General features: G+C 38.5%; 3 protein-coding genes and 1 pseudogene across 6 annotated transcripts in view; 1 reads left to right on the top strand and 3 right to left on the bottom strand.

The window, feature by feature from the left end:
- Window positions 1–4,211, top strand: part of LOC145502221 (uncharacterized) — a 4,664-nt pseudogene extending 453 nt beyond the window's left edge. Inside the window, exons 2-6 of the transcript XR_014051295.1 lie at window positions 981–1,367; window positions 2,478–2,636; window positions 2,908–3,173; window positions 3,579–3,779; window positions 4,131–4,211. The product of XR_014051295.1 is annotated as an uncharacterized LOC145502221 (transcript). The remainder of the gene's footprint in view (window positions 1–980; window positions 1,368–2,477; window positions 2,637–2,907; window positions 3,174–3,578; window positions 3,780–4,130) is intronic.
- On the bottom strand, window positions 3,592–10,832 carry LOC145460501 (N-acyl-phosphatidylethanolamine-hydrolyzing phospholipase D-like). The gene is made up of 5 exons (XM_081445339.1): window positions 9,888–10,832; window positions 9,103–9,325; window positions 6,927–7,576; window positions 6,229–6,343; window positions 3,592–5,336 (listed from the first exon to the last, which is right to left on the bottom strand). The coding sequence occupies exons 1-5, from the start codon at window positions 9,989–9,991 to the stop codon at window positions 5,202–5,204; spliced, it is 1,227 nt and encodes a 408-aa protein (XP_081301465.1). The 5' UTR covers window positions 9,992–10,832; the 3' UTR covers window positions 3,592–5,201.
- A 105-nt stretch (window positions 10,833–10,937) lies between these two features.
- Window positions 10,938–19,539, bottom strand: LOC145460502 (N-acyl-phosphatidylethanolamine-hydrolyzing phospholipase D-like). Of its 3 annotated transcripts, none has more exons than XM_081445341.1 (5): window positions 19,275–19,539; window positions 18,625–18,841; window positions 15,513–16,162; window positions 15,292–15,406; window positions 10,938–12,247 (listed from the first exon to the last, which is right to left on the bottom strand). In XM_081445341.1, the coding sequence occupies exons 2-5, from the start codon at window positions 18,829–18,831 to the stop codon at window positions 12,080–12,082; spliced, it is 1,140 nt and encodes a 379-aa protein (XP_081301467.1). In that variant the 5' UTR covers window positions 18,832–18,841; window positions 19,275–19,539; the 3' UTR covers window positions 10,938–12,079. The 3 variants fall into 3 exon arrangements, with proteins under 3 accessions (XP_081301467.1, XP_081301468.1, XP_081301469.1); XM_081445342.1 differs by having other exon boundaries at window positions 18,625–18,837; XM_081445343.1 differs by lacking the exon at window positions 10,938–12,247 and having other exon boundaries at window positions 13,570–15,406.
- Window positions 19,540–20,617: 1,078 nt separating this feature from the next.
- Window positions 20,618–26,174, bottom strand: LOC145460503 (N-acyl-phosphatidylethanolamine-hydrolyzing phospholipase D-like). Its single transcript, XM_081445344.1, has 4 exons — window positions 25,962–26,174; window positions 23,384–24,033; window positions 22,586–22,700; window positions 20,618–21,611 (listed from the first exon to the last, which is right to left on the bottom strand). The coding sequence occupies exons 1-4, from the start codon at window positions 26,169–26,171 to the stop codon at window positions 21,504–21,506; spliced, it is 1,083 nt and encodes a 360-aa protein (XP_081301470.1). The 5' UTR covers window positions 26,172–26,174; the 3' UTR covers window positions 20,618–21,503.
- Between the last annotated feature and the right edge of the window lie 138 nt (window positions 26,175–26,312).

The following is a 26,312-nucleotide window of genomic DNA, read 5'->3' as shown; positions in this document are numbered from 1 at the left end:
TTGTATACGTTCTTGTGGGTGCTGTCAGCACGGGTGACTGACATTTCACGCTAGACAAAGCGAGAGAGGGTAACAAAGAGGGGGAAGGGTTCGGGGATGGTTTGTCCTCTCGTTTCACGCACGAACTTGATTTATGAAGAGATTTTGTTGATGGTCAAATCTATAATAGTGATAAAGTATAGCCTCTTCTAAAAATCATACTCAATTCAAGACTAGAGTGCAAAAATCATACCCTATTTTTGACCAAAAAGGCCTAAATCGATGCCCTATTTGTAAGCAAAACGGCTGAAAAACCATACCCTTTGAAGTCGCATATATACATACCTATATAGCCCATGTGAGCGAATACCCCCACCCCCTTCCCCCAACCTCCGGTAGTTAACTCTCGCAATTAGTTTGCTGTACACGTTTTGGTGTTTTTCATCCAAGGAATTCTAATAACTAAAGAAAAGAAATAAAATGTAAAGATTCAAATAGCAAATTTTACACACGAATTTAGTCTGATCGATTGGGGACCAGCTCAAGTACAAACGTTGGCTGATTTCGTGTAGTGTGAAAACTTGGATTTTAAAGGAGCTACGTCACGGTTTGCGCATATCATGAAAAGTCTAGCCTCAATTTTTCAAATTCTTCGTTTTTCTATCTTATTAAACTGTTATTTTCAGGTTTCCTACCATTTAAAGGTAACTTTGTATGTGGCCAAAATAACTCAAAATGCCGTGACTGAGCACCATTAAGAATATATCGAGCTAACAAAGCTACCGAGTAGGCTAACCGGCTAGTTAGGCTAACCAGAGTGAACAGTAGGCTAATATCCTAGTTAAAAGTAGACTAGCCGGGGTGCTATAAATAGTTAAACATACTCTTTCCCAGTGCGTTCGGAGGTCGAAGCCTAAGCTACGTCCTCTTCTTAAGAAGCCTTCTCTGGATCACACGCAGTTTTCAAATTATCGCCCTGTTTCGAATCTTACTTTTCTCAGCAAAGCAATTGAGAAGTTGGTTGCTAACCAACTGATCTCCTATGTTAACAACAACAACCTGAATGAGCCATTACAGTCTGCCTACAAACAGTATCATAGCACAGAAACGGCTCTCATTCGCGTGCATAATGACATCCTCACAGCAATTGATAAACGTAGAACGGTAATTTTATTACTTTTGGACCTTTCTGCTGCTTTCGATACTGTTGACCATGATATTCTCCTCTTCCGTCTACAACAGCGCTTTGGAGTTACTGGCAAGCCGTTGCTATGGTTTAAATCTTATCTGTCCAATCGCATGCAGTATGTCTCTGTTGATGGTGCAGCTTCCTCAGATCATGCTCTTCAATGTGGTGTTCCACAAGGATCAGTGTTGGGACCCATTTTGTACGTTCTTTACACTACACCCCTTTCAGACATTGTAAAAAAATTCAACTTGAGTTATCATTTTTATGCTGACGATTCACAACTTTATCTGTCCTTTCAGCCAACTATACCCAGTGATAAGGATTTAGCTGTGTCCAACATCGAGCGCTGTGTACGTGAGATTGATCACTGGATGTTGATTAATCGTCTTAAACTTAACAAGGATAAGACTGAACTTCTAGTGATCTCCGCAAAACATCTACCGAGACCAACCCTTCAAGAAATCTCTGTCGTCGATGAAACCATCTGCTCGTCACAGAAAGCAAGAAACATCGGTGTCATTTTTGACCATCATTTTCGTTTTAATGAACATATTGCAAGTATTTACAAATCATCTTTTCATCATCTCCGTAATATCAGCAATATAAGGAAGTACCTGTCATCGACCACTACTGAAATACTTGTTCATGCGTTTGTTTCTTCAAAATTGGATAACTGTAATTCTCTACTCTATGGCTTACCAAACTGTCTTTTAAAAAAGTTACAGCACGTCCAGAATGCCGCTGCTCGTCTCATCACCCTCTCTAGAAAACACGAACACATCACACCTATTTTGTTTAATCTCCACTGGCTTCCTGTTAACTATCATATCATCTTTAAAATTCTACTCATCACGTACAAGGCCCTAAACGATTTGGCACCTTCATACGTTCGTGATCTTCTCACTCCTTACACTCCGTCTCGTCAGCTACGTTCATCTTCTAAAGAACTTCTTTCCATTCCGCACTTCAATTTGAAAACATATGGCGCAAGATCTTTCTCTGTAACAGCTCCTACACTTTGGAACACTCTTCCGTCTGACATCAAGAACAGCTCCTCAGTGTCCCTTTTTAAACATAAACTAAAAACGTACCTTTTTAAGAAAGCATTTTTATAACTTTTTAGCGACATTTTTTTTTTTTTTTTTTTTTATACTTTATTTGTCTTAAGTGTTTTTAATATTTCTAACTGTAAAGCGCTTTTGAACTTTTAGGATATTAGCGCTATATAAATATTTTATTATTATTATTATTATTATTATTATTATTATTATTATTATTAAGCCATTCCTGTAATTAATCGCTAATGAAGGGTATCTGGGGCAAAATTTAAAATTCGATTTACAAAGTTAAAACTATTATTTTTTCTTCTTTCAGATGAAACTTATTCCCTCTCTTATGTAGAGAAACTGCTCAAATTGTACGATGGAGTGGAGGCATTTGTAATGTTCATTGGATATCCTCGTTAAAAGTCGAATTAGGGTTATTTCTTAATTTTTAATTATCATTTTTTTTTTTTTACTGTTTTCTATATTTCTATTAGTACAATGGTTAAATGTTATTATTATTTTTAATCTACTATTTCTTTAGCTTTTGCAATTTTATTTTTGCAGGGCCCCACTGAAAACCACATGCATGTGAAGTGGACTCCCTGTTGAAAGATCTTTATTATTATTATTATTATTATTATTATTATTATTATTATTATTATTATTATTATTATTATTATTATTATTATGTAGTCACAGCTTAGTGGGCGCCATATTCGATGCACATCCAGATTTCATCATTCCACACGAGTACGATGTTATAGAAAATTGGGGAAAATATAATCGTTCATCGACAGTTATGAAGAGAAACATGCCAAAATATCAGTAACTTTTTGACCTCCATCAGCTCTCCACAGAACAAGCAAAGTTTGGAGATCGTTCTGGCGACCCCGAATGGGACATTAAATACAACTACAACGTCGGGCCTATGGCAAGGAGGATATCAAACGAGAATAAAGGTACGTTAAAGACATCGCTCAGTAAAATCTTCGTTCCTTCTCTCTGCCTCTCTTTCTTCCTCCATCCCTCCCTTTCTCTCATCCTTCCATCCCTCCTTCCTCTTTTCCTTTGAACTTTTTTTTCCTTGCTTGCTTGTTTCCTTACTCTTTCCCCTTCTTATTTCTCTCTTCCTTCCTTCCTCTCTTCTTTTCTCCATCCCTCCCTCCCTTCCTTCCTTTCTTCTTTCCGTCCTTTCTGCCTCCCATCCTTCATTTGTTTGTCCCTTCGTTCGTTCGTATGTTTATTCTTTCTTTCCCTCCTATTCGTCTTCTTCTCTCCCTCTCTTCCCTTTCTGTCTGTCTCTTTCTTTTTCTTTCCTTCCCATTTCAAACATATATTTATTGATTTATTGATTTATTTATTAGGTTATCGGCGACAAAAAAGGGGGAAATTCAGCTTTTCAATTGGATCAACTCGGCGATCCGAGCATTCTTGAAGAAATCAATCAAGTCGTTCAAGTGCCAATGAAATTCATACACGTTTACAGGAACCCCTTTGACAACATAACAACCATGATGCTTCGCGCCACAGAGTCACGTGACGCTGTTAGGAAAGAAGGAGTTAAAGTAAGGTTATGTTGTTTTAGACGTCATAGGTCATCATGCTCATTGATTTTATTACTCACAACCATTAAAATAACATAATTGCGAATGCAAGGAAGGAAATTGGAGGTTATCATTGCTAGTATTTTATAACCTAACCGGGATTTCACTTATGCTCTGAATGTATGGAAATTTCAAGGATTCTTGGTTTGGATTTTGGTCTGGGAAAAGTCATGGATACGTCACCAAAATCAACTGACCGTGAAGGCCTGGGAGAAAGCCATACAGGAACTAGCCAACACTGCACTTCTCGAAGGGTTCCAAATTTCAAAGACATTAATTTGTATGTTTACTTGTTTGTATCTTTTCTGACAGATGAACAATGTAATAAAACTGGAAGAGTTCATTGTCCCATTAGGGCAGCCTCTAACCAACGCGTCAGGGAGCGGTACGTAACTGCAGTTCTCGATATTCCAGGACACGAAACAGTACTAATCCCTAAGGAAACGCTACAACGATTGTGTGACCATTTGGGTGTCACGTGTTCTGAGGATTTCTTTGAAAAATGCAGCAAGATTTTGTATGGAACTCCGTCATTCACCAGAAACACGGTAGTTTGGACCGAGGAGCAAAAAGAGCGCGTCACAAAAGTGATGAAGAAATACCCTTTTCTGAAAGAATATTCATTTGACAAATATCCCAGCTAAACAAACAGTAAGGTGCGGTTTAATATTATACCGATGTCACGTTTTCCTCCACCCTAAGCTAAACCAAGGGGACGATAGCGTTTTTCCATGGGAATCTATATTTTCGGATGAACGGACACTGGAACTGAACTGAACTGAGCGGGGAATGCTCTGAAAACTTGGAGAATCTAACTCTAGAGAGTTCTGCGTGGCCTGCGAGAACGAAAACTTGCCAGGATTTCCTTCTACACTAGGATCTACTTCAATGCCCTTCTCTTCGGACGTCAAAGAAGAGTTACAACTTGCTCCAACAGTATCTTATTCTGCTGACTTATGTTACTGACGATGTGATTGAAAAAACGTCTACAATGCTACTTGTTTCTATGTTGCTCTCAGGTACCAGGTATATATGTTATTTTCCCGGGGGGAGACTCCTATACGTAAAGGCCAGGGACGCTCATCGGAAAGTTGAATTAAACCCCTGTAAGAACGATCTGGGTGTGGCTCGGGCTTTGTTAGACGAAATAGGCTTGATTACCAGCCGCTGGTCAGGAAAGGAGCCCGCGCTAGTAGCCCGGGCTCAAGAAATCGGCAGAACCGGTATCGTAAGTTAAATAAGTAATCGTATTGCTTTGTAGAGTAAGTTATGCAAATTGTATTATTGTGAGTAGCACCTGTAATTGCATTGTATTGTAATTAGTGCAAGTAGTGCGTAAGTAAGTGAATTGTATTAATAGTTCTGTTGGTAATGTAATGGACTTTAGTAGTTGTGTTTTTCTTCCATGTCCTTTGTTACTACTTTGATTTCACCATGTTTTATGGCGCTAAACTTTGATTGTGGAATTCCTTTGCTGTTCAGGGTCTCTTGCAACTTCTTTGGTGGGTCAAGATAATGCTAACAAAATAAAGGAAAAATATACATTTAAGTTGAATGGAATCCTGTAATAGGACAACTCAGCACACCACGGGCCACAAAAGCCTGGTTGTAGTTGCATCTAATCTATCATGGCTTCACTTACACTCGACATAAATATAACATAAAAATAAGCATACTCCTTATGTTGTCCGTAAGTATTATAAAGGAATTAGAATTTTTAGTTTGGCATTTCTGTGTGGGTGTAAACCAGGTTTAAATGCACTTAATATGCTTCAATTGCTGATAAGGGTCAGTCATATGAAATAAACATACTTCCTCCAGTGGGGGTAGGGGATAGACAAGCCTGTGGGGGAGAGGGTCAGGTACACTTCTTAACTATGAGGTGCTTGACAGTATTTCTGCTTTAAAGGTTTCATTCATTATAATTTACTTTGGGGGTACTCCCATATATAAGCTATATGAGTATGTGCCACTGTAAAGGGCATGGTTTTCAGGTAGTTTAGTCTGGGATAGAGTATAGAAATCAGACAGTTTTGGTCTAGAATGGGGTATAATTTACCAGAAAAGTGACCAGTGTATAGATAATTTATTCTAGAACAGGATTCTTTACCCGGGGTTCTATAATAGAAACTGACACTAGGAAGTGACTTTGTAAATATATTGGTTTAGTTTGCATATGTTGGATAGTGACAAAGTTTCTGCATGGAAAAATATCTAGTCTGGGATAGCGTAAGGGTTTTTGGTGCCTAGTCTGGAGTAGGGTTGCAAAATCAAGCTGATCATGGTCTAGCTAGTGTAGGGTAAGGGTTTCAGTGACCCAGCAGCTCACCCCTAACTGACAATTTACAGTGTACCCCCGTGTAATTTATCCAATTTACAAGGACTCGTGAAGGAAGTAATTAACACACACCTCATAAGACAGATTAAATGTGCCCCAATGAATTGCTATAGAAAAGTTAGAGTTGACATCTTGGTGAATCTCCACTGCTTCCTGTGGATTTACATGCTGGAAATTCATCAGTCCCCTGTCATTAAATGCAAGAAAGTAAAACTAAGCTTAACAAAAATAATACTAAGCTCAACAAAAATAACACCAAGCTTAACAAATGCCTCCATTATGGTGACAACTCTTCCTGTCCTACAAATATTAGACATAACTTGGCTGGAGGCTTACTCAAGAACCTAATGGTTCATTTAGACTCCAGTCTCATTTAAACAAGATTATAACAGTTACCTTATCTAAGGCTTATTTAAAAATGTTATCTAATAATATTTTTGTTTATAACGAGAAAATAAAGATGTTGTTGTTGTTGAACTGCGATCTCTACTGAAAAGGACGGATACTCAGCACCTATATATAATGCTAAGTTAACATTATTACCTTAAGACCACAAGCCTGCAAGCGTGGAAAGAGCCTACAGCTAAATTAATTGGTGCATGGAATTGCATGTGTGCCTATACTGTGAGAAGCACTACAACCTCCTGAGGTACCAAATGCCATAGTGCATTCAAAGGGTTACTGCTACATAGCCCTCTACTCACTCTGTAGCACTATGCCTTTATTTCAGTAACTGAAAAATGGAGAACATCTGTAAATTGTGGACAAACCTTGGTTCATATGCCCCAATAGGTATTGCAGCAAGATCAAATGGTCCATATCTTTTGCCAATCTGCTTGAAAACGTGACAATAACCCGAATCTGCAGCAAAGAAAAATCTATGTCGTGGACCTAAAATTGACCAGCTACCCCACAACACCTTGTTAGTGTCATTTAATCCTCTGCGACACCAATGCTGTGCTGGAGTAAAAACAAACTTTACTGCTTTGCTTTTGTCTGCAAATTTAGGGTGAGATCGTTCATCCCACCACTCAAGTTCAACCACATTTTCACATCCACAGTCTGTCATCCATTTAAGAAGTCCCATTGGCACAAACCAATGAATTTTATCCCCAAACCTCTTGTTAAGGTCACAGACTGTATTGTAGTCAAGGTGATCAAAGTGGTTGTGGCTGATACAAACAGCGTCAATATCAGGCAGTTCATCCACAGTACAAGGAACGGGACGATACCGTTTGACCCCAAATGTCCTCACAGCACCACAGTAATCACTAAAAACAGGATCTGTTAGAATGTTAATTCCTTCCATTTGAACCAAAACTGTTGCATGGCCAATCCAGGTTACTTGAATGCTATTGGCTGCAGGAGAATCTAAGGACCTTTTGTCTGGTTTAAGAACAGGAAGCATCTTGTCTAGTTCCTAAAAATAGTAAATAATTTTAATCAGTACTATTTTACGCAAAGACTAGGAGAGATGGAAATCAGCTTTTAGCCCTGGAGGGGGAGCAGGACTCCTGTATGAAAAGTTCGGGGATGCTCGTTGTCTCCTTAGGGGAGTAAATCAAGGATTCTGATCTCGATTAGGGTGTTCATGACAAAATGCCACTATTTTTAGCTGTCAAAGTATCTTTAAGGGTGCATTCAAAGGTAAAACAAATAAAAAAACGTTCTAATTTCCATTTTAAGGCTCGCTTTCCACCACTCTCTTGAGTCCAGTCTCTTAGTTGGTGGCTCCTTCCCCAAACAGCAGCTGGTAATCAAGTCTGTTCTGTTTTGCGCCTTAGAAATATTAAATATTACTATTATTATTATTATTATTATTATTATTATTATTATTATTATTATTATTATTATTGTTTTAAGTGGTATCTTTTAGGGGTCAAGTAAAACTCGAGCCATATCCAGATTGGTCTCCTTTAGGGGCTTGATTCAAATTTTTTGACGAGCATCCACAACCTTTTCACGAGGGAGTCCCCCCAGGACATTAAGACCTGGGGGGCGAAGTGTCACTGCTAACCTGTTCTACTCCTGACACTCCTGGAAGCTTGGTCTAAATCTCTTTATGGATGATTACACACTGTATATTTGGCATTTTAAAAATGCTTAGCAGTCCTTACATGACCTAGGAGATAAGACATTAAAACATTTATCCTCAAACTAACTCCCAACACTAGCCTAACAGTTAACCTCTAATCATGACCGCACCCTCACAACTTGCCTAACACTAAATTAATCTCCAGTTGTTTGAGGTTAGGCAATACCTATAGGGTCTATTAAATAAGCGTAGGTCTCACACTGTCTAACATGTAAGGGTCAATTTTTCAACTCGAGTCATTTTTGTGGTCTTCTGGTCTGTGCATCCAAACCAAACTTGTTGCTTTGTGGGTGAATTATATCAACAACGAGCAAGTTCACATGTAAAAACAAGAGTCTATCAAGCAGGCTGCAATAAATGTTGGAAGGTCAAAGCCCAGGTTGGGGGGGGGGGGAATCCCAAATTAAAAGGACGGGGGTGCTCGTTGTATCTTTCAGGGTTTAAAAAAGCAGTTTTGGTACCTCCTAGGGTGTTGAACCTCAAAAGGTCCACAACTGGAGCTTTTGCAGTACCTTGTAGGGTATTGAGCCCAAAAAATATGACAGGAGATAATGTGTTTTGTCAGTAGAATTGGTACCTCTGAGGGGAGAAAAAAATTTCAAGCCACACCCACAAAACAGGATCTCTTAGGGGTTCTTTTCAGAATTTCGGACGAGCACCCCCGTCCTTTTTATACGGGAATCCCCCCCCCCCCCCTGGGGTTAAAGCTCTTAACGACAGCCCTACACAAGGAGCATAATATTTAAGAGCTTGGGATGGGGTTGATTTGTCACTGATTCCAAACATCGGTTGTTTTCTCTTCAGTATTAAAATATCCAACACTTGAGTTGAGTCATGAAATCAATGTTAACCTTAGTATCATATTGAAAGAAATTCCTCAGTCTTCCTCTGGGCAAACCACTATTGTTTGTTGAGATCAAGAACCATTTAGCAGCAACAAGTGCTGAAGGAAGTTGAGATTTACCCCACGGAAGAGCAAATCTCCCATTAACTTTCCTAGCCTTGGGGTACTGTTTGTTTTCATCAGCAAACACTGTATCTTTGTGGTAGGTTGATGACGCTCTTGTCTGTTGCCTGTAGAAGCAAGATAATCTGTGAGTTTATTGGACATATACCCTAGGGGAGAAACTCCAATATAAAAAGGAAGGGGGTGCTCGTCGGAAAACTGCAATTTGATAATTTTTCAGAGTTCCCTCTACTCCCCTTTACCGGTATCTCCATTCCTCTGCCCCCACCTCTCCCCTTGCTATGGGTACTAACTTTTAAACTAACGACGACGATATGATTGAATACTAGTGAAACTAATTAGTTACGTAATTGGAAAATACCAATGGGTTAAGAAATTATAAGCTTAAGCTTACATAGAAACCCACCACGTGCAGTAATTGACATGCAGTGTAACTTAAGTCATTTATGCAAAGCAAAAAATTTTTGTATATCGAACAAAATCAAATTTCTATCAAAGCCCAGTGTGACGTGCAATTAATACCCAAGGGAGTTTTGTCGACTTCAGCTAATGAAAGGGCATTTGGATATATACAAACTGGCAGAGGGTAATCTGAACCCCAACTAACAAATCTCTAACAGTCTGCAGCTGCAGCAGTTTGCCGCCGGAGAAGATTGAAGTTCAGCTTACGTTTGTTGGAAAGAGAGTTGCCGCGAGCTTTGGAAGACAGCGAAACCGAGCCAGTCTGTCTTCTGAAGGCATGAAGAACCCCGTCGATACAGCTGTCTTAACATAATATGGCCAGTTTACAAATAAAGTTGATCATCTAGCTATTTATTGCGGTCAAATTTACGGCGCGCTTTCGGTGCATTGGTGGCGCACGAGAGCGCCCTGGGAACGAGGATGATTTCACTAGTTCCAGGGCTCACGACGGGGAGTTTAAATGGAGTTTTGGGAGATTCAAAGAGGGATTAAAAACGAAAAAACAAACAAAAAAACAAAAAAAAGTTTTGGAACACCACGAGACAGTTGAACGCTCCCCGAAAGGGCACCCCAGGTTGGTGGACAACTGTTTGTTGTACGTCTACCAATTTTTAACTTCAAATTCAAATTTTAAAACAACATCAAATCTCAAAATTTCACCGTTTCTTGAGGATTGCAATAATCTTTACCACTCAAATTTTACTTGACCCATGTGTGGGTATAGGGTTGTCTCTGAGGGTTTGAAACCCTGACCCTGTTTAGGACAAAGAAAACCTAAACTTACAGTACCTACTCTGAGTAGGACAACACCCACTTATATATGACCATGGCCTGTACAGCAAAGGTTCAGCTGGGATCAGAGGATACCAACCACTCTACAAGTGTTATCTGGACTTGAAAATTATTTGACATTGACTGATGACCATCTAAAGGCAGGCAAATGTCTCTGACCTTAGGTTGCTGGATATTATTTGCACCACATTTCATGGCAATTTGTGAAACCCACCCTGTTTTGGACAGGTTCAGACCTGGTTTAGGACAGTCTCACATAATATTATTTACCTTGTACAGGGCAGCAAGTCCAAAAATTATTTCTCTGTCAGGTGAGGCATCCCCACATATGCCATATAACATATAAGTGAATTACCCCCCAACTCACTGCTCTGCCAATGGAAGCTCAATATTATGGAAACTCAAAAAAAAAAAATAATTAACCCACCAGCCACTACCACCTAGCATTCAAGCTCGTTTAACCAAACTTAATTTCCCATGATTATAAAATACTATACAACACTACAATTAATAGCACACACAGGTTCAAGTTTCAGTATTCCTGTAGCTATTAAGTCCTTCTTAATTAATACTATTCACAAGCTATTCAAGAGCTAGCTGTGCAGCCCAAACTATCCAAATATTTTTAAAAGGCTTGTTTCTGATTGATAGCACCTTTAAAAAACACTTTTAAAACTCCTAGTTAGAACTACATAATTATTAGCAAAGTTACATAAATCCATGTTGGGCCAAGTGATCCATACTTTAAACTGGAGCTAGTCCCAGTTTTTGTCAAAAATTCTGCTTTGAAACCAGAGATGCTGTGGCCTTTTTTAAAAAAGACTCCAGTTGTTTGTTTGTTTTTCAACAACACTGAGGTACAAAAAAAACATTCTTGACAGATTTGACCCCACATTTTAGAACTCTTTGTCTTCCCAGGGGGGTTCGTTGATGGCATCGCACTGAGTAAATTAACGTGCTGGAAGATTGTTGCCTGCCTGGTTTGACCATCTGAAGGAAAGTTTTTCTCGAAGGAAGTTTAATCAGTTCAAGGAGGTTTCCCTGCCTGTGAAAACATTAACTTTCCACATCAGATGTTGAAGAAAAAGTTGGAAACTGTACAAAAAGTTGAATATTCAATAATAGTTGATTGTTGAATAAAGAGTAAAAAGTTGAAGATTGTATAAAGAATTGAATGCTGAATAAAGAGTTTTCAATAATATTGACTAAAAAATTGAATATTAAATATCTTGAATAATTGAATGTTGGATGATAAGTTGAATGTTGAATAAAAGTGTTGAATTCTGAATAACAGCTGAAAATTGAACAAACAGTTAAATATAGAAAACAGAATTGAATATTGAGTGAGATGAATTGAAATTTGCTACATTTAGTATTTAGTAAAGGCTGTAGCCAGACTAAAATTCTTACTGAGGCAATATTGGGAAAAATGCTCCTTTTTATTGAATTTTTTTTAATGCATTGCCTCCTACGAGAACTTGAATTTTAAATTTAATTAAAAATTTGTGCCTGTTACTACATTGGCCAATAAATATCACTTTTCATAAAACACAACCTTTCTAACTAAGATTAAATTATAATTTATTTCCTTAAATTGCACATGGCTATTAAGTGGCTGATTCAAACACGACAGCATTACGCCGAGCTTCAGTCAACTTTGTATCTTCCTTGGTAATGACTTTGACTTCTCCATGTTTGATTGTATGAAATTCTTTTTGTGGAATTCCCTTGCTGTGCAGTATTTCCCTCAGCTCTTTAGGTGGCTGAAGATAATGCTGAATAGATGAATGAACAGAAGAACAGTTCAGTTGAATATTGGGTCTTTCCATAGTAATATCAAAAGAGGAATGTTTTGTACACAACTTGGTTCACCCAAGCACACGTGACAAATAGATTCCCAACATATTCACTTGAGAAAGATGTTGTGACAGCGTCGAAAGCTTGTGATCGCTAAAATATTGACTCTGCTTCTGTGTCTCATTCCTTATGATGTCTACCACTGAGTCGGGAAACAATATCTTTACTCAATATTAAAAGCTGGCTTAAACAAGTGTTCCACCAAGCTTTTGCACTCCCTTTTAGGATGGTCAACACTATCCCTATACAATCAAATCATTCCTAAGAGTGCATACAAAAAGAGTAAAGAGGATCATTAGCTTGGAAGGGTTGGTTCAGCAGCCCATTTCCAAGTTCTCCTTTGCCTCTGTTTCAAAATAATTACCGTATTTACCCGTGTATTAGTCGATCCCGTGTATAAGTCGACCCCCAATTTTTGAGGCCAAAAACTAGATTTTCTTAATTTCCAGGTAAGAATTTCTTGGAAAACTTATCTTGTATTTCTTAAAATTATCTTTCAGCTACCACAGATATGTAAACAAATCACAGCATGTTTCAATGCGCAGTTTTAAAGCTTATTATGGCACGTATACGAGCGTTTTACCCAGTTTAGCAACACATGTGCATGCAGACTTTTCGATGATAATTTTTGTAAAATGCTCACAAAAATCAAACGTAAGGATTTCAAACAAGCCTTTTTAAGTGCGAAGAGATTAAAAGTGGCTTTATAAGACAGGCAAAACACCAAAGAAGCTCACGACTTTCAGAACGACGCCATAAACAAAGTGCAAAGCGTGTGTTGGGAACTTGGTAGTCAAGCCTTGAAATTGGTCAAGTACTGGTACAGAAGTCCTCGCACTCGTATCCTGCCAGGTTACCAAGCAGAGAAGTTCCAAGCGCGAAAGATATTTTCTCCGAGCGGCTTTACTACAGCTTTATTTAAAGGAAAAATATTGGTTCTTTATGACAAAATTGAGCCAGTGAGTGTCTACAAGATCCAGGTTAAAATTTAACGAATAAATGTTGATGCATTTTAACTTGAAGCTCTGATATGGAGAGACAGATCGCTAAGCGAACGTACGTTGTAAACTGTGCTGCCGCTTATCACATGTTTGTTAACATTGAAAGACAATTATTATGCTAATTATTTGACTGGCGCCTGGATCTCAAGTTTTGACCCATGTATAAGTCGAGGGCGAATTTTTGGACTGATTTTTAGGTCTTGAAAGGTCGACTTATACACGGGAAAATACGGTAGCCTTGTGCAAAGCTTTTCTCATGAAAACACAGGCAGCCCAAGCTCTCTCTATGAACCACACAAGCAACACAATATGGCATCGAATTATAAGGGTTTATATGGGATTTTCTACAAGATATCCATGGAGGTAGTTGAAAGTGAAAATTCTCAATAAAAATGGCTTACCTTATTCCATATGAGCGTTGTTTGCTCCTGGTGTGGTTATTTTACCTATTTAACTTGATTTAAGCGACTTTTTTGAATTCCAGAGGATAAGGCAAAACACCTCAGTCGGAACACCCTGCCGAACGAAGTCAAAAATCCCAGGGTAAAATGTACCCACAGCCACAAATCCACTGCAGAATTCAAGGGCAAAGGTTGATCTTTCATTTCAATCCTCTAGCCACACACAATTGCAGCCCTGCGAGGGACACCAGGTGGCTCTTCGTGTCCCCAGTGAAATGATAAAACGATGGAAGAGCTCCGTGTCTGTTTGATCCGCGACCCAATGACCGTTGAAATCAGCTTGGTAACCTCGTCATGTTGGCAAACCAAGACTCGCGGGGGTACTTGACCGCAATTTGTCAAATTTGTCAAAGGTAAGATCAACGGCAAAAGCTCTGTAGAAACTGAGGAGATACAATCATTTTTGAAGTGGAAGTCATGGTAAGTTTTCACGTTCATGCACCTTTGAGTTACTTGGTCCTTGCCTCACCAAGTTAACTTCATCTCCCCATAATTCGTTAAGAATTCTCCCAAGCAAAACAGAGTTCAATTTGCTTTCTCTTCGTATGCTCTAGACAAAATTTTGCTGGCTTCCATTACAGTTTCCTCACAATATTCGTAATTCCACAATACCCTAAGAGAAGCAAATTTAGTTTATCAGCTCGGGAATATTTTATACAAACAAATCAAAGGTGCATAAACGAGAAAACTTACCACAACTTCTACTTCAAAAATGATTGTATCTCCTCAGTTTCTATGGAGCTTTCGCTGTTGATCTTGCAAAAGCGTTCTGTACGATTTTTATTTTGCATTGTAAATTCAACCTGAGGGGACCCCGGGTGTTACAAGAAGTTTGGTTGACAAATTACTGTCTAGTACCTCCGCGAGTCTTGGTTTGCCAACATGACCAGGTTACCAAGCCAATTTCAACGGTTGTTGCGTCGCGGATCTAACAGACACGGAGCTCTTCCATCATTTTATCGTTTCACTGGGGACACAAAGAGGCGCCTGGCGTCCCTCGCAGGGCTGCGATTGTGTGGCTAGAGGATTGAAATGAAAGATCGGCCTTTGCCCTTGAATTCTGCGGTGGATTTATGGCCGTGGGTACATTTTAGCCTGGGATTTTTGACTTTGTTCGGCAGGCTGCTCCGACTGAGGTGTTTCACCTTGTCCTCTCTTTATGAAGGGAATACCATAATTCAAAAAAGTCGCTTAAATCACGTTAAATAGGTAAAATAACCACACCAGGAGCAAACAACACATGTATGGAATAAGGTAAGCCATTTTTATTGAGAATTTTCACTTTTAACTACCTCCATGGATATCTTGTAGAAAATCCCATATAAACCCTTATAATTCGATGCCATATTGTGTTGCTTGTGTGGTTCATAGAGAGAGCTTGGGCTGCCTGTAATGAAAATGAATGCAAAGATAAAACATACAAGTTTACCCAATTGAATTGTTTCACAGCAGGAAGACTTGTTTTGACGCAGAGGTGAAAGGTAACTTAACTGTACCAACCTCATAGGATAGATTAAAGGTTCCCCAGTGAATACCAAGAGAAAAGTTGGATTGGATATCTTCATGGATCTCAACTGCTTCTTGAGGATCAATATGCTGGAATTCCATCAATCCCCTGTAAGATATGGCACAGACTAAGAAAGCATACTTTCACTTATGTCTGAAATTGCAGCATCCAAAAGTTGGCTAATAATTATTGTAGAAGTCTTAAAATGGGTTACCTTGGTTGGTAAGCTCCAATGGGAATTGCAGCCAGATCAAATGGTCCATATCTCTTGCCAATCTGCTTAAAAATGTGGCAATAACCAGTGTCACCAGCAAAGTAGAATCTATGTTGTGGACCGATAATTGACCAGCTACCCCACAACACCTTGTTAGTGTCATTTAATCCCCTGCGACACCAATGCTGTGCTGGAGTAAAGGCAAACTTTACTGCTTTGCTTTCATCTGTAAATTTAGGATGGGGATGTTCTTCCCACCACTCAAGTTCAACTACATTTTCACATCCACAATCTGTCATCCATTTAAGAAGTCCCATTGGCACAAACCAATGAATTTTATTGCCAAATCTCTTGTTAAGGTTACAGACTGTGTTGTAGTCAAGGTGATCATAGTGGTTGTGACTGATACAAACAGCGTCAATATCAGGAAGTTCATCCACAGTGCAAGGGACAGGACGATATCGTTTCACTCCAATCATACTAGCAATACCACAGTAATAATTGAACACCGGGTCTGTGAGAATATTAAGACCGTCCATTTGAATGAGCACAGTTGCATGACCAATCCAGGTAACCTGGATGTCATTTGGTGGAGGAGCATCTAACACTGCTTTGTCTGGGCTGAGAACAGGTAGAGTTCTATCTAATTCCTGTAGAATGAATGAAAAATTATAATACAATAATTGGACCCTGTTAATTCAGACTCAGTTAACTAGAATTCACCATTATTTTGAGCTTTAAACCACTTCCCTTGAATTTGCCTTTCAGTCATTTACAATCGCCTATGCTGAACTCCCACTACCATGAACTATGTTTCATTTCCCCTCAAGAGGGGGAAATAGCAAGTTAAACTGCACTCAGCTTTATCACAGGCCAGATCACAAATGTCATTAATGGTAGCTATACAGGGAACTGTATTTATGGGACTGGCAACTCGATCTATGCAAGGCAGGAGAAGAGAGGGAGGGGGAACCAGGAAAAAGAGAGAATATTTTTGGCAACTGTTTCTATCACATGATAGTTACATTTTGTGGTAGAAAAACTATTAATTAAGAAATAGAAAACACGCACTGTGTTTCTATTGAGTTATAGAAACACAAGTGAAAGTTTGGGAGAATGAGAAACACAAGATGACAGGCGAGTGTTTCCACAGCTTTTTGAGTTCTCCCAAACCTTCAGGAGTGTTTCTATAACTCAATAGAAACACAAAGAACATCCACTGTATTTCTTTTACAAAACACCACAATGAAAAAAAGAAAAACAACTTGTTTACTTCGATCATCAAAAATGAAATTCTCTTTGCTTGTGCCATCATTACGTCAACAGCTCGTCCTACAGTAGTTCTGTGTTTCTATCGAGTTATAGAAACATGGTTTTGAACCAATCAGCGCACATATTTGATTTGGGTTATTTTCTAATAAGTTATAGTAACTAAACCTAGTAGAGAACAGTTCAGGGAGTAATCACACAAACAACTTCAAAATTGAACAAGCTAGCAATACGAGGCTGTTTTTATGAGTATGATTATTTCTCCGATATTTGTACAGCATGAGGTCCGATTAATAATAAATTAATCATATCAATAACAAATTTCAAAATTAAAAGTTTTTCAGCACTTCCTTTGAGCGAAAAAGTCACTGGCGCTTTCCATAAGTTTTAAAACTGCAGGAAAAGCTATTAAAAAATGCATAATAATTGACGTGTGAATGGCATGGGTATCCAGTAACAAGTTGTAATTGGATAACTGTAATTGGACACCCATGTGATCAGGTGTCCATTACATGACAAATAGGCATCTGGAGAACCAATCACGATGGAGAATTTTGTTATAGATACGATTAGCAGATAAATTACTAAGGAAAGGACTGGATTCCAAAGTAAAAACTACTGAAAATGGAAAATTCAGACTCCTTGTCCAACCGGCAACTTTCAGGAACTATACTATGTTACAGTATTTCAAACTTTTTTTCAGATGAACAAAATTTCTTTCAATTGAAGGAAACCTCAAGAAAGTATAGTTTTCTTAATGGAGGTTGAACAACACAAACAAGAAATAATAAGCCGGATGGTGTGCTCTTTAAGGTAACTCCATTAAGACAAAAGCTGGCCATACAGTGATTGCCTGCCTTGAATAAGCATTCCATACATGCACAGGGGGAGTGGCAACCTTCGTGTTATTATAGAAAACAAGATAAACACCATTCAGTTGTATGACTCACTTGGTCTGAAAGTAGACATGCCTTACACCACTTTCAGTGTTAAATGTATAGGCAACATCTTTTGCCATGCTATCTTTTGACATGCTATGTAACCTGGCTTATGTGACAAATGTAAGCACAACAGACTTCTTTATGGTCGAATTCAAATTTTAGTAATAAAAGATGGATTTATTTGACATCAAACTAAGGTTGGGAGTATCAAGAAGTCATTCTGGGAGAAATAAAACTTCTGGTTTGAATGTTTACAACCTGCAAATATTAAAAGCCATAATGGCCTGATTCTACCAGAAGTCACTCTTGAGAGCCAATAGATTACACTCAAATTGCTTTAGTTATCTTGTAAATCAGAAAACATGAAAAGTCCACAATCTTCTTCAGCCATTTGAGGTTAGTAATTATCATTTATTTGTCATTTCTTCAGCTAATAACCAGAAAAATTGCCAGTTTCACAGTTAAATGGTCTCTACATTGCATGTTGAAAAATGGCTTGTCAAAAAATGGGCAAAAGGTGTTGCGTACCTATGCACGTAACACTGAAAGCGGGTGTAAGTTTGGAGTACAAATGTAAACTCGTGCAGCTTTTCAAACCTAGTGCTTCTACTTTCAACTACAGTTAATTAAACGGCCACCCTTGGGGAAATGGATTGTGGACGCTTAAAAGGGGTTGGCCGCTTAATAGCGATAGAAACAATAGAAAAGCCATCATTGGGACTTCAATTGCTGGCCGCCTAATAGGGGTGAGCGTTTAAAAGGTGGCCGCTCAATAGGGGTTCAACTGTATCATACTTCACCCCAAACTCCCACCAATAGTCTCTAATTTGACTGGGAAAATAACTAGTCAAGATTAGAGCCCTATTTACATGTCAGTATTCAAGACAAGTGAAATACTGCACCTCTTTGTCAAGGCGATAGAAGTTAGTTAGCGTAGATCCTGGCACATTGCTATTATTTTTTGAAGTCATGAACCATTTCATAGCCTTCTGGAATGATGGCTGTTCACCACCCCAGGGCAGAATAAAGATTCCATTTTCTTTGCGAGCTTTAGGATACTCTTCCCTTTCTCCAGCCTCAATGTAATCTTTTTGTGACTGTACTGCCATGGGTATCTGCCTAAACCAAGAACAAGAATGAGCGGTGTATTTTTCCTCATTATTTCTTACCAAAATACATACATGTCAAAATCCATACTGTACTTATGTCCCTTCCCCACCAATGCTTTGTATAGTGGGACAGTCCATGTACATCCAACAGTAGGGTGAAGTGAAAGGTGAACATTACACATGACCACAAGACTTTGAACAGGAAAATGAAGCAGTTGTCTTTTAATTTTGTTATTTGTGTCTGTTTTATTTCGCCAAAACCATAGTAGAATCGATATCACACGCACCGTAGGTGTTCAAATAATGTTCATTTCTAGACATTTTCGAGATCTCCTCGAATGATTAAACTAGTGTTTGCCACACTGAGTATGTTCAGAAAATCAACACCTACGTGCGTCTGTGAAGTGTAGCAAGCTAGCTAGTCACAACGTGAGCAGTATTACCTTTTCAGAAGAATCCTTTATCCAAGAACCAACGGTTTCAAAGTTTGAAAATTAAAGCTAAATGTGTTGCAATGTGTCGATGGAGAAAAGGATGTCCTTTATCAAATGAATAAAAGATAAACTTGTCCCTCCCAGTCGGCACGCCTATGGCGGACATTTTGAATTCTCACCTTGTGAGAGGTCTGGAACCCAGACTCCACTAAATTCTCGGTTCCAGACTCATCCCACTGAAAAAGGGGCGGGGCTGTAGGCAGGTAAAAATAGGGGGAGGTAAAAATAGGGGGAGGGGGAGGGTCACCCTTTTAATCCATAAAACATCAGAGGTGCGGGCCATAAGAAAACTATGCATTACAGAGGGTGGGCCATCCTTTGTAAAACATGCTTTTAATCTGAACATACAACAAGTGTATTATAAATTATTACTGACAGTAATTTTATACAGGTTGGTCCAGCTCCTGAGGGAAAAGAAAATACTAACTGAAAAGTAGAGCTTGATATGCTGGTAAGCAGTCCGTACTTCTTTGTGAAACTAACATTAATAATCAACATATTAAAATCAAGAACCAAGGGACACTGCTATACAAGGAAACATTTATCAAACTGACTGTTCCGCCTCTCTTGAAATTTGTTTCTTGATGGTTATGGTAAAAGGGAAAAAGGAAGAAACACAATGAGGATGAGGATTAAGAGGACGACGACAAGGACGATTATTGATAGTGATGTAACAGTGCTGAAACAGTACACAGTGATGGTGCTGATAATGACGATGACACAGTTTTGCTGTAAGTTAGTGTCCAGTAACCATGAAGAAAGTGAAGTTGAGAGGGGGGAGCCATGACTGTCCCTTTCTCAAAAAACAGGAAACCTTTCACTAAATACTTAGCCCATGGATTGATTATAATAATATTGTCATTTTACATTTTATTATGAAAAAGCAAAATCGTCAAGTAGAAAAAAAACAATACAAATACCTAAATGGGGTAGGCAAAATTGCAGTCATAGATAGGGTAAGGATTTTGGGAAGCAGGCCACACACTCCCACCCAATTTTTTTCTGGGAGTACCCCCATCCCCCCTCTGGGGAGTGGACCCTACCAATTCCATCTCACTTTCTTTTCAAGACCATTTCAAATTTGATTTCATTGACAAGATCAACTCCAAATCTTATCATCAACGAATAGATTGCATCATTCAGAACTTGATAAAATATGAATTACTGATATTTAACATCTTTCTTAAGAGTTTTTACTTCAAATCCCAGGAGATTATTTATTTCTTTATTTATTTATTTATTAAGGTTTTCTTGAATTAAAATGTAAATAATTTTAACTTTATGCAGCTAAAATATATATTTTGATGTGTAAATAGTGTCCCAAATTAGATTTTTTAAACTTAATACCATTTTAACACTTAAATAAAGTCTTTCTTCATTCATTCATTTTACATCAGTTCTTCAAACACAATTAACAAGGACGATTCAACAACCCATTTTAAGGTTCTGCCTTCTTTACTTTTTTTTTTATTTTAAAAGTGTTCACAGTATGTTTTACTTAGTACTGTGTATAATAAAATTTGTAATATTGAAACTTTGTTTCAGCCTACAAATAAATGTTAACATGATACAGCCTCTGTCAACCTCTGGCCTGTATAAGGCTCTACAGGTCTGACTAATAATTTTTAATAATTATTAAAATTATTTTATTATTATTTCGTTACTCAGGCTTCCATAGGAAAGTCAGAGTCATAGAATGCAAGCCGTTTTGTCTTGGGCATCAAAAGGGAGATCATGGGCCCAGGCATTCCTAGCGTCAAGCATGGAAACTGTGGGTGAGAATGAGACAGCTTGCCTACTGTGTGGTTGCTCTTCATGAACATCGTAATGTACAGAATGCAGACAATGTGGTATTTTGTAAAGAAAGTTTTGGAAAGAATCGTGCCTTGTAAGTTCATTTCACATACAAAGATGTCGATTGTTTTCGGAACAGGTGGATCCATGAAATATATTGCTTGAAAGCTTGCCAAATAAGCAAAGTTCATGCTTGTTCTCATGAGATAATAAAAAAGCCATGCACAGGTTCAAACTACAAATCAAGAATCGTCGTTAACAAAACTACGAAGATGCAATTGGATAAAGAGGATACTCAATGAAGCAACTAGAATAGTAAATATCTAAGCGTAACTCCTGTGTTCGATATCTTGATTCTGTTATTTCTAGTTCTTTATAATGAGGTCATTTTATGACTCTAGTCTCTCCATGCTTCATGGTAAAAAAGGCTGTTTCTGGAATTTCTTTAGACTTCAGTGCTTCACTCAGGTCTTTTGGAGGGTCCATAAAATGCTGTACAAGAAAAACAAAATAATGGATTGACTAACTGCAATTAAAAAACAGAGAATATTTCTTCTTCATCAAAATTATTATCATGCTATGTCCCAGGGAGCTTCCGTATAAAAATGACAGGGGTGTTCCTTGCACCTTTTAGGGGATAAAAAAGTGGTTTGTTAACTGTCAGGAAGTTCAGCCTCAAAAGGTCCACAGTGGGAGCTTTTACAGTACCTTTTGCGGTATTGTGTGGAAAAAAAAAATATGACAGGAGATAATGTGTAGTTCTAGAGTTGGCACCTCTAGGGGATAAAAAAAAAAATTCAAGCCACACCCTCAAAACAGGATGATGGTACCTCTCATGAGCACCCCTGTCCTTTGTAAATGGGATTCCCCAACCCCCTCGGCCTATAGTTATTATTAATAGTGCATTATGTATTAATCAAACCACATTAGGGTCAAAATTATTCATTTGTTTCCCTTGAAAACAAATCTCTCTCAACAGATGCTAGTACGGTACTAAATGAATGATAAAGAGTATTAAGAAAACATCTCATATGAAACTCAGAGCAGGAAATATACTAACATAAGTACTTGAAATGTGAAATGGTTTAAACACAAACTGTGGTGATTCGTCAAAAATGATTATTATTAATAAATTTTATTAAAAACCAGATCATTGGATAATGCAATTCAAGAATTTTCATTGGCTTGACCATCACAGGCTATGAGCCATTATACCATGCTCTACAAATATGCTAAGAGTATGCACAATTTTTGGGGGGCATTTTTAATTTAATTTTATTTTAGTTTTCTATATTTTGGTGGCGCTCTTAATAAAACAATAATATTATTCCACTGGTGCTTGTTGGATATAAGAGGATCATAGCCAACTCAGAACTATGGGCCTTGTAGGCTATCTACCACCTCATATCCAACGTGCTGTTATGGAACAGTTGATAAATATATCATTTCTGTGAACCATTTAGTACCTCGTATCCTGTAGGAAAAGTTCCCCAATGGATTCCCAAAGAATGGTGAGATTGAATGTCTTCATGAATACAAACTGCTTCTGTGGGATCCACATGTTGGAAGTGCAAAAACCACCTAGAAAAAAAAATGTTCTGTCAACTGACATAGCTTATTATGAGAATGAATGTTAGACAAAGGTCCTACCCATTTACAAGCCCTGGCCAGACTCATTGCTTTTTGTTCTTAAGAAAGACATTTTTACTCATCCACCCAGAAGTATTACAACAATTACTGGGGACCACGTTACTCCTTATAGGTGATTCCCTGAGGGTCACCTGGCATTTGACCTGTGTCACGTCCCGGGGGAATAGCAGTTGCTATAGTTTGTCTTATGGTTAGTAAATCTGCCTCTAGAACAAGTGGTCCAGGTTTGAGTCCAGGCCAGGGACATTGTGTAGTGTTCAAAGGCGGGACACTTTACTCTCAAGGTACCTCTCTCCACCCAAGTGTATACGGTATATGGGTAGCAGTGAATTTAATGCTGGAGGTAACACTGCGATGGACTAGCATCTCATTCATGGGGGAGTAGAAATACTCCTAGTTGCTTCATACTAGTAAAACAGGAGATAAGTAGTGGCCTGATGGGCCACTTGGCTTGTATACAGACTCAACCTATGGTTAGGTTGTGCTTAGTACAGAAAGCAGAGTTACACCCTGGCATAGTAATCACCTAGCTTAATTATTCAAGTCCTATTAAAGCACAGGTCATCTACAGTGTAGGCCACTCCCTTAGATCAGCCATGGCATATTTCTCTAACCTTGGCTTATAAGCACCAATTGGTATTGCTGCAAAATCAAATGGTCCATACTGCTTTCCAATCTGTTTAAATCCTTTACAGTACCCAGTATCTCCAGCAAAGAAGAACCTATGTTTCGGTCCGATAACAGTCCAGCTTCCCCATAATACTTTATTTTCATCCATTAGTGTTCTCCGACACCAGTGTTGTGTGGGAGTGAAAACAAACTTTGTAGCATTGCCATTGCTTTTTGGTTTGAGAAACTCCATCTCTTCCCACCATTCAAGTTCTGTTACATTTTTACAGCCAATGTTACTCATCCACGATTTTAACCCCATAGGAACAAACCAATGCACACATTCTCCAAACCTCCGATTGAGATCTTTAACACTTTTTAGATCTAAGTGGTCATAGTGGGTATGACTGATACAAACTGCATCAATATTTGGCAGTTTGTCAACAGAGCAAGGTGCTGGCCTGTAACGCTTGAAGCTCATGAACTGGTTTGGCCCACAAAATCCACTGAAGACTGGATCAGTTAAAATATTAAGACCATCCATTTGAACGAGAACACTGGCATGTCCTAACCAAGTTACTTGGATGTCATCTAAAGGGGGTGATGACAAAATAGAACTATCAGGGGTTAGGACAGGAAGATTCTGCTCCAGCTCCTATTAAAGAAAAATTCACAACATTACTTTACAAGGAAGTTAGCATCTCTTCTCACCTTTAAAAAGAACTTTGCCGTACATGGTTCACACAAGCTTCTGAGAGATAGACAGGCAGTCTTAATTAAAGTATGATAAAAATTTAAAGCTGTGCAGTTTATGGGGTCGCACACAAACATAATAAACTAATTTAAATAAAACTCTATAAAAAGCATTTACATAACTGACTCAGTGCATCTGAAATTTGTCATTAAAATACCTGAGGGGGGTGCACCCAGAAAAATTGGGTGGGGGTGTGCGGCCCATTTCCCAAAACCCTTACCCTATTTATGACAAAAATCTGTGATTTTCACTACCCTATTTATGATCTTCCCAAAAATTCAATACCCTATTTATGGCCATTGCTGCTGGCACAGTTTCCCAAAACATAATTTATTAAGGGATTTTGTTGATGGTCTTATCGATAATGATGAAAAAGTAGCTTCTTCTAAAAAAACATTCCTTATTCAAGACTAGAGCGCAAAAACCATACCCTATTTATGACCAAAATGGCCAAAATGGGTATCCAGTCATTTCGCCAACGAGTCGTTTCACCAAGGTCTCGTTCACCAACATCCTAAGTCACTTCGCCAACGTCCCACTGGTCAATTCGCCAACGTCTAAATAAAAGTTTACCTTCACTTGTGTGTGTTCTATCAGGCTTGTATCAGGCTTGTATCAGACAGTAAACTTAAACGAATTCAACATAGTGTCACTAGGAATATCCAGGCTAAGCCATTTGCGAGCTGGGAAGAGTACGAGAACAACGAAAAGACTACCACGCAACTACTCCAGACTTGTTCTCAGCTTAATGGAACAGCTCGTGTGAACTAGAACTTCTCTGTAAATAGGATGAATTGGTTTCAGATAAATATAGGTTTCAATCAGGTTTTGTAAATAGGTTTCATAGGTTTTTGTGCTTGTAAATATTTGATACTATATACTGTAATAAAATTGCTGTTGTTGTTTACTTGACGTTCCATTTTATTTCTAACTCGATTATAAGGCTGGAAAATTAAAACAAACTCTGTTTGCTTTTGAAAAAGGAAAAGATATAATGTTAATTTACATCGTAATGCATTATCAGCGAATTGGAAGCCATCAAACTTTTGAAAGCCATCAGACTTTGGTATTCAACAGTCAATTTTCACCATGAAAATTACCGCGATGTAGCGCCCACGAGCCGGCTTGTGAAACTATCAAAAACATGCAAATTGATCTCAAGGCAGTCAAGCGAAACTGGCAGTGACTTAAAATTTCTTGACCCAAGGATCACTCAAGGATCAGGATTGCATTCCAAACATCAATAAGCAGCTTTTTTTTTCGTTAGTACTGGATATCTGACGTTGGCGAATTGACCAGTAGGACGTTGGCAAAACGACTTAGAACATTGGTGAATCGACCTAAGATGTTGGCGAACGAGTTGTTGGCGAAACGACTTGTTGGCGAAATGACCGCAATTCCCAAAATGGCTAAATTATTTGTGACCAAAACGGCCGAAAAACCATACCCTTTGGTACCGCACATACCTACTATAGCCCATATAGGCAAGTACCCCCCCCCCCCCCCACACCCCTGGGTTAAAATCAAAAACTGAGACCGAATTAAATAACTAATTAAGCCATTAGCCATATACACATCTTTATGTACCATTTAAATGATTTATATAAATCTTGTCCAAAGTACCCTTGGTCTTAGCTTAAGCTGACGTAAGCTTAAGCTTAAGCTTTTAGTTTAATAGTCAATTATACTATTCAAGGCCTTTTCCAAGAACACTCAGCAATATGGACCCTTCACTCCTGGGCAGAGGGCAAAAGACAAAGAATACTCTTAATATTAAGCTTAAATTTAGAATATTTTGACGAGAAAAAATACACTTAAGCGTTCTGTACCTCATGTTTGAATCGAAATAGTTCTCTCCAAGTTCCTCCGATGCCGCGTTCGTTTTTCTCCAGTAACCTCCATCTGAGCACATCAACTTTTGACGGCATTCTCGCAGTACCCCAGGGATCAACATAACGGCCATTTACTTTGACTGCTTGCTGTAAAGCTTCGTCATCCTCCTCAACTTTCACAATAACAGCCTCGATACTTTCCGCCATGTTTTTTCCGTTCTTGGACAATCATTTATCGTTTATCGTCGGAACACTCTTCGGTAAGTATCGTCATACATCCGGAAAGTCCTCGGTGTTAAAAGTCACATGTGATTCTTGTCCAACCAAGCGGGGTATCTGCAGATTCGG

This window comes from Orbicella franksi, chromosome 11 (assembly GCF_964199315.1).
Source record: "Orbicella franksi chromosome 11, jaOrbFran1.1, whole genome shotgun sequence".
In the NCBI taxonomy this organism is placed as follows: domain Eukaryota; kingdom Metazoa; phylum Cnidaria; class Anthozoa; order Scleractinia; family Merulinidae; genus Orbicella; species Orbicella franksi.
The sequence above is the reverse complement of the archived record's forward strand: the minus strand, read 5'-3'. Positions and strand labels throughout refer to the sequence as shown.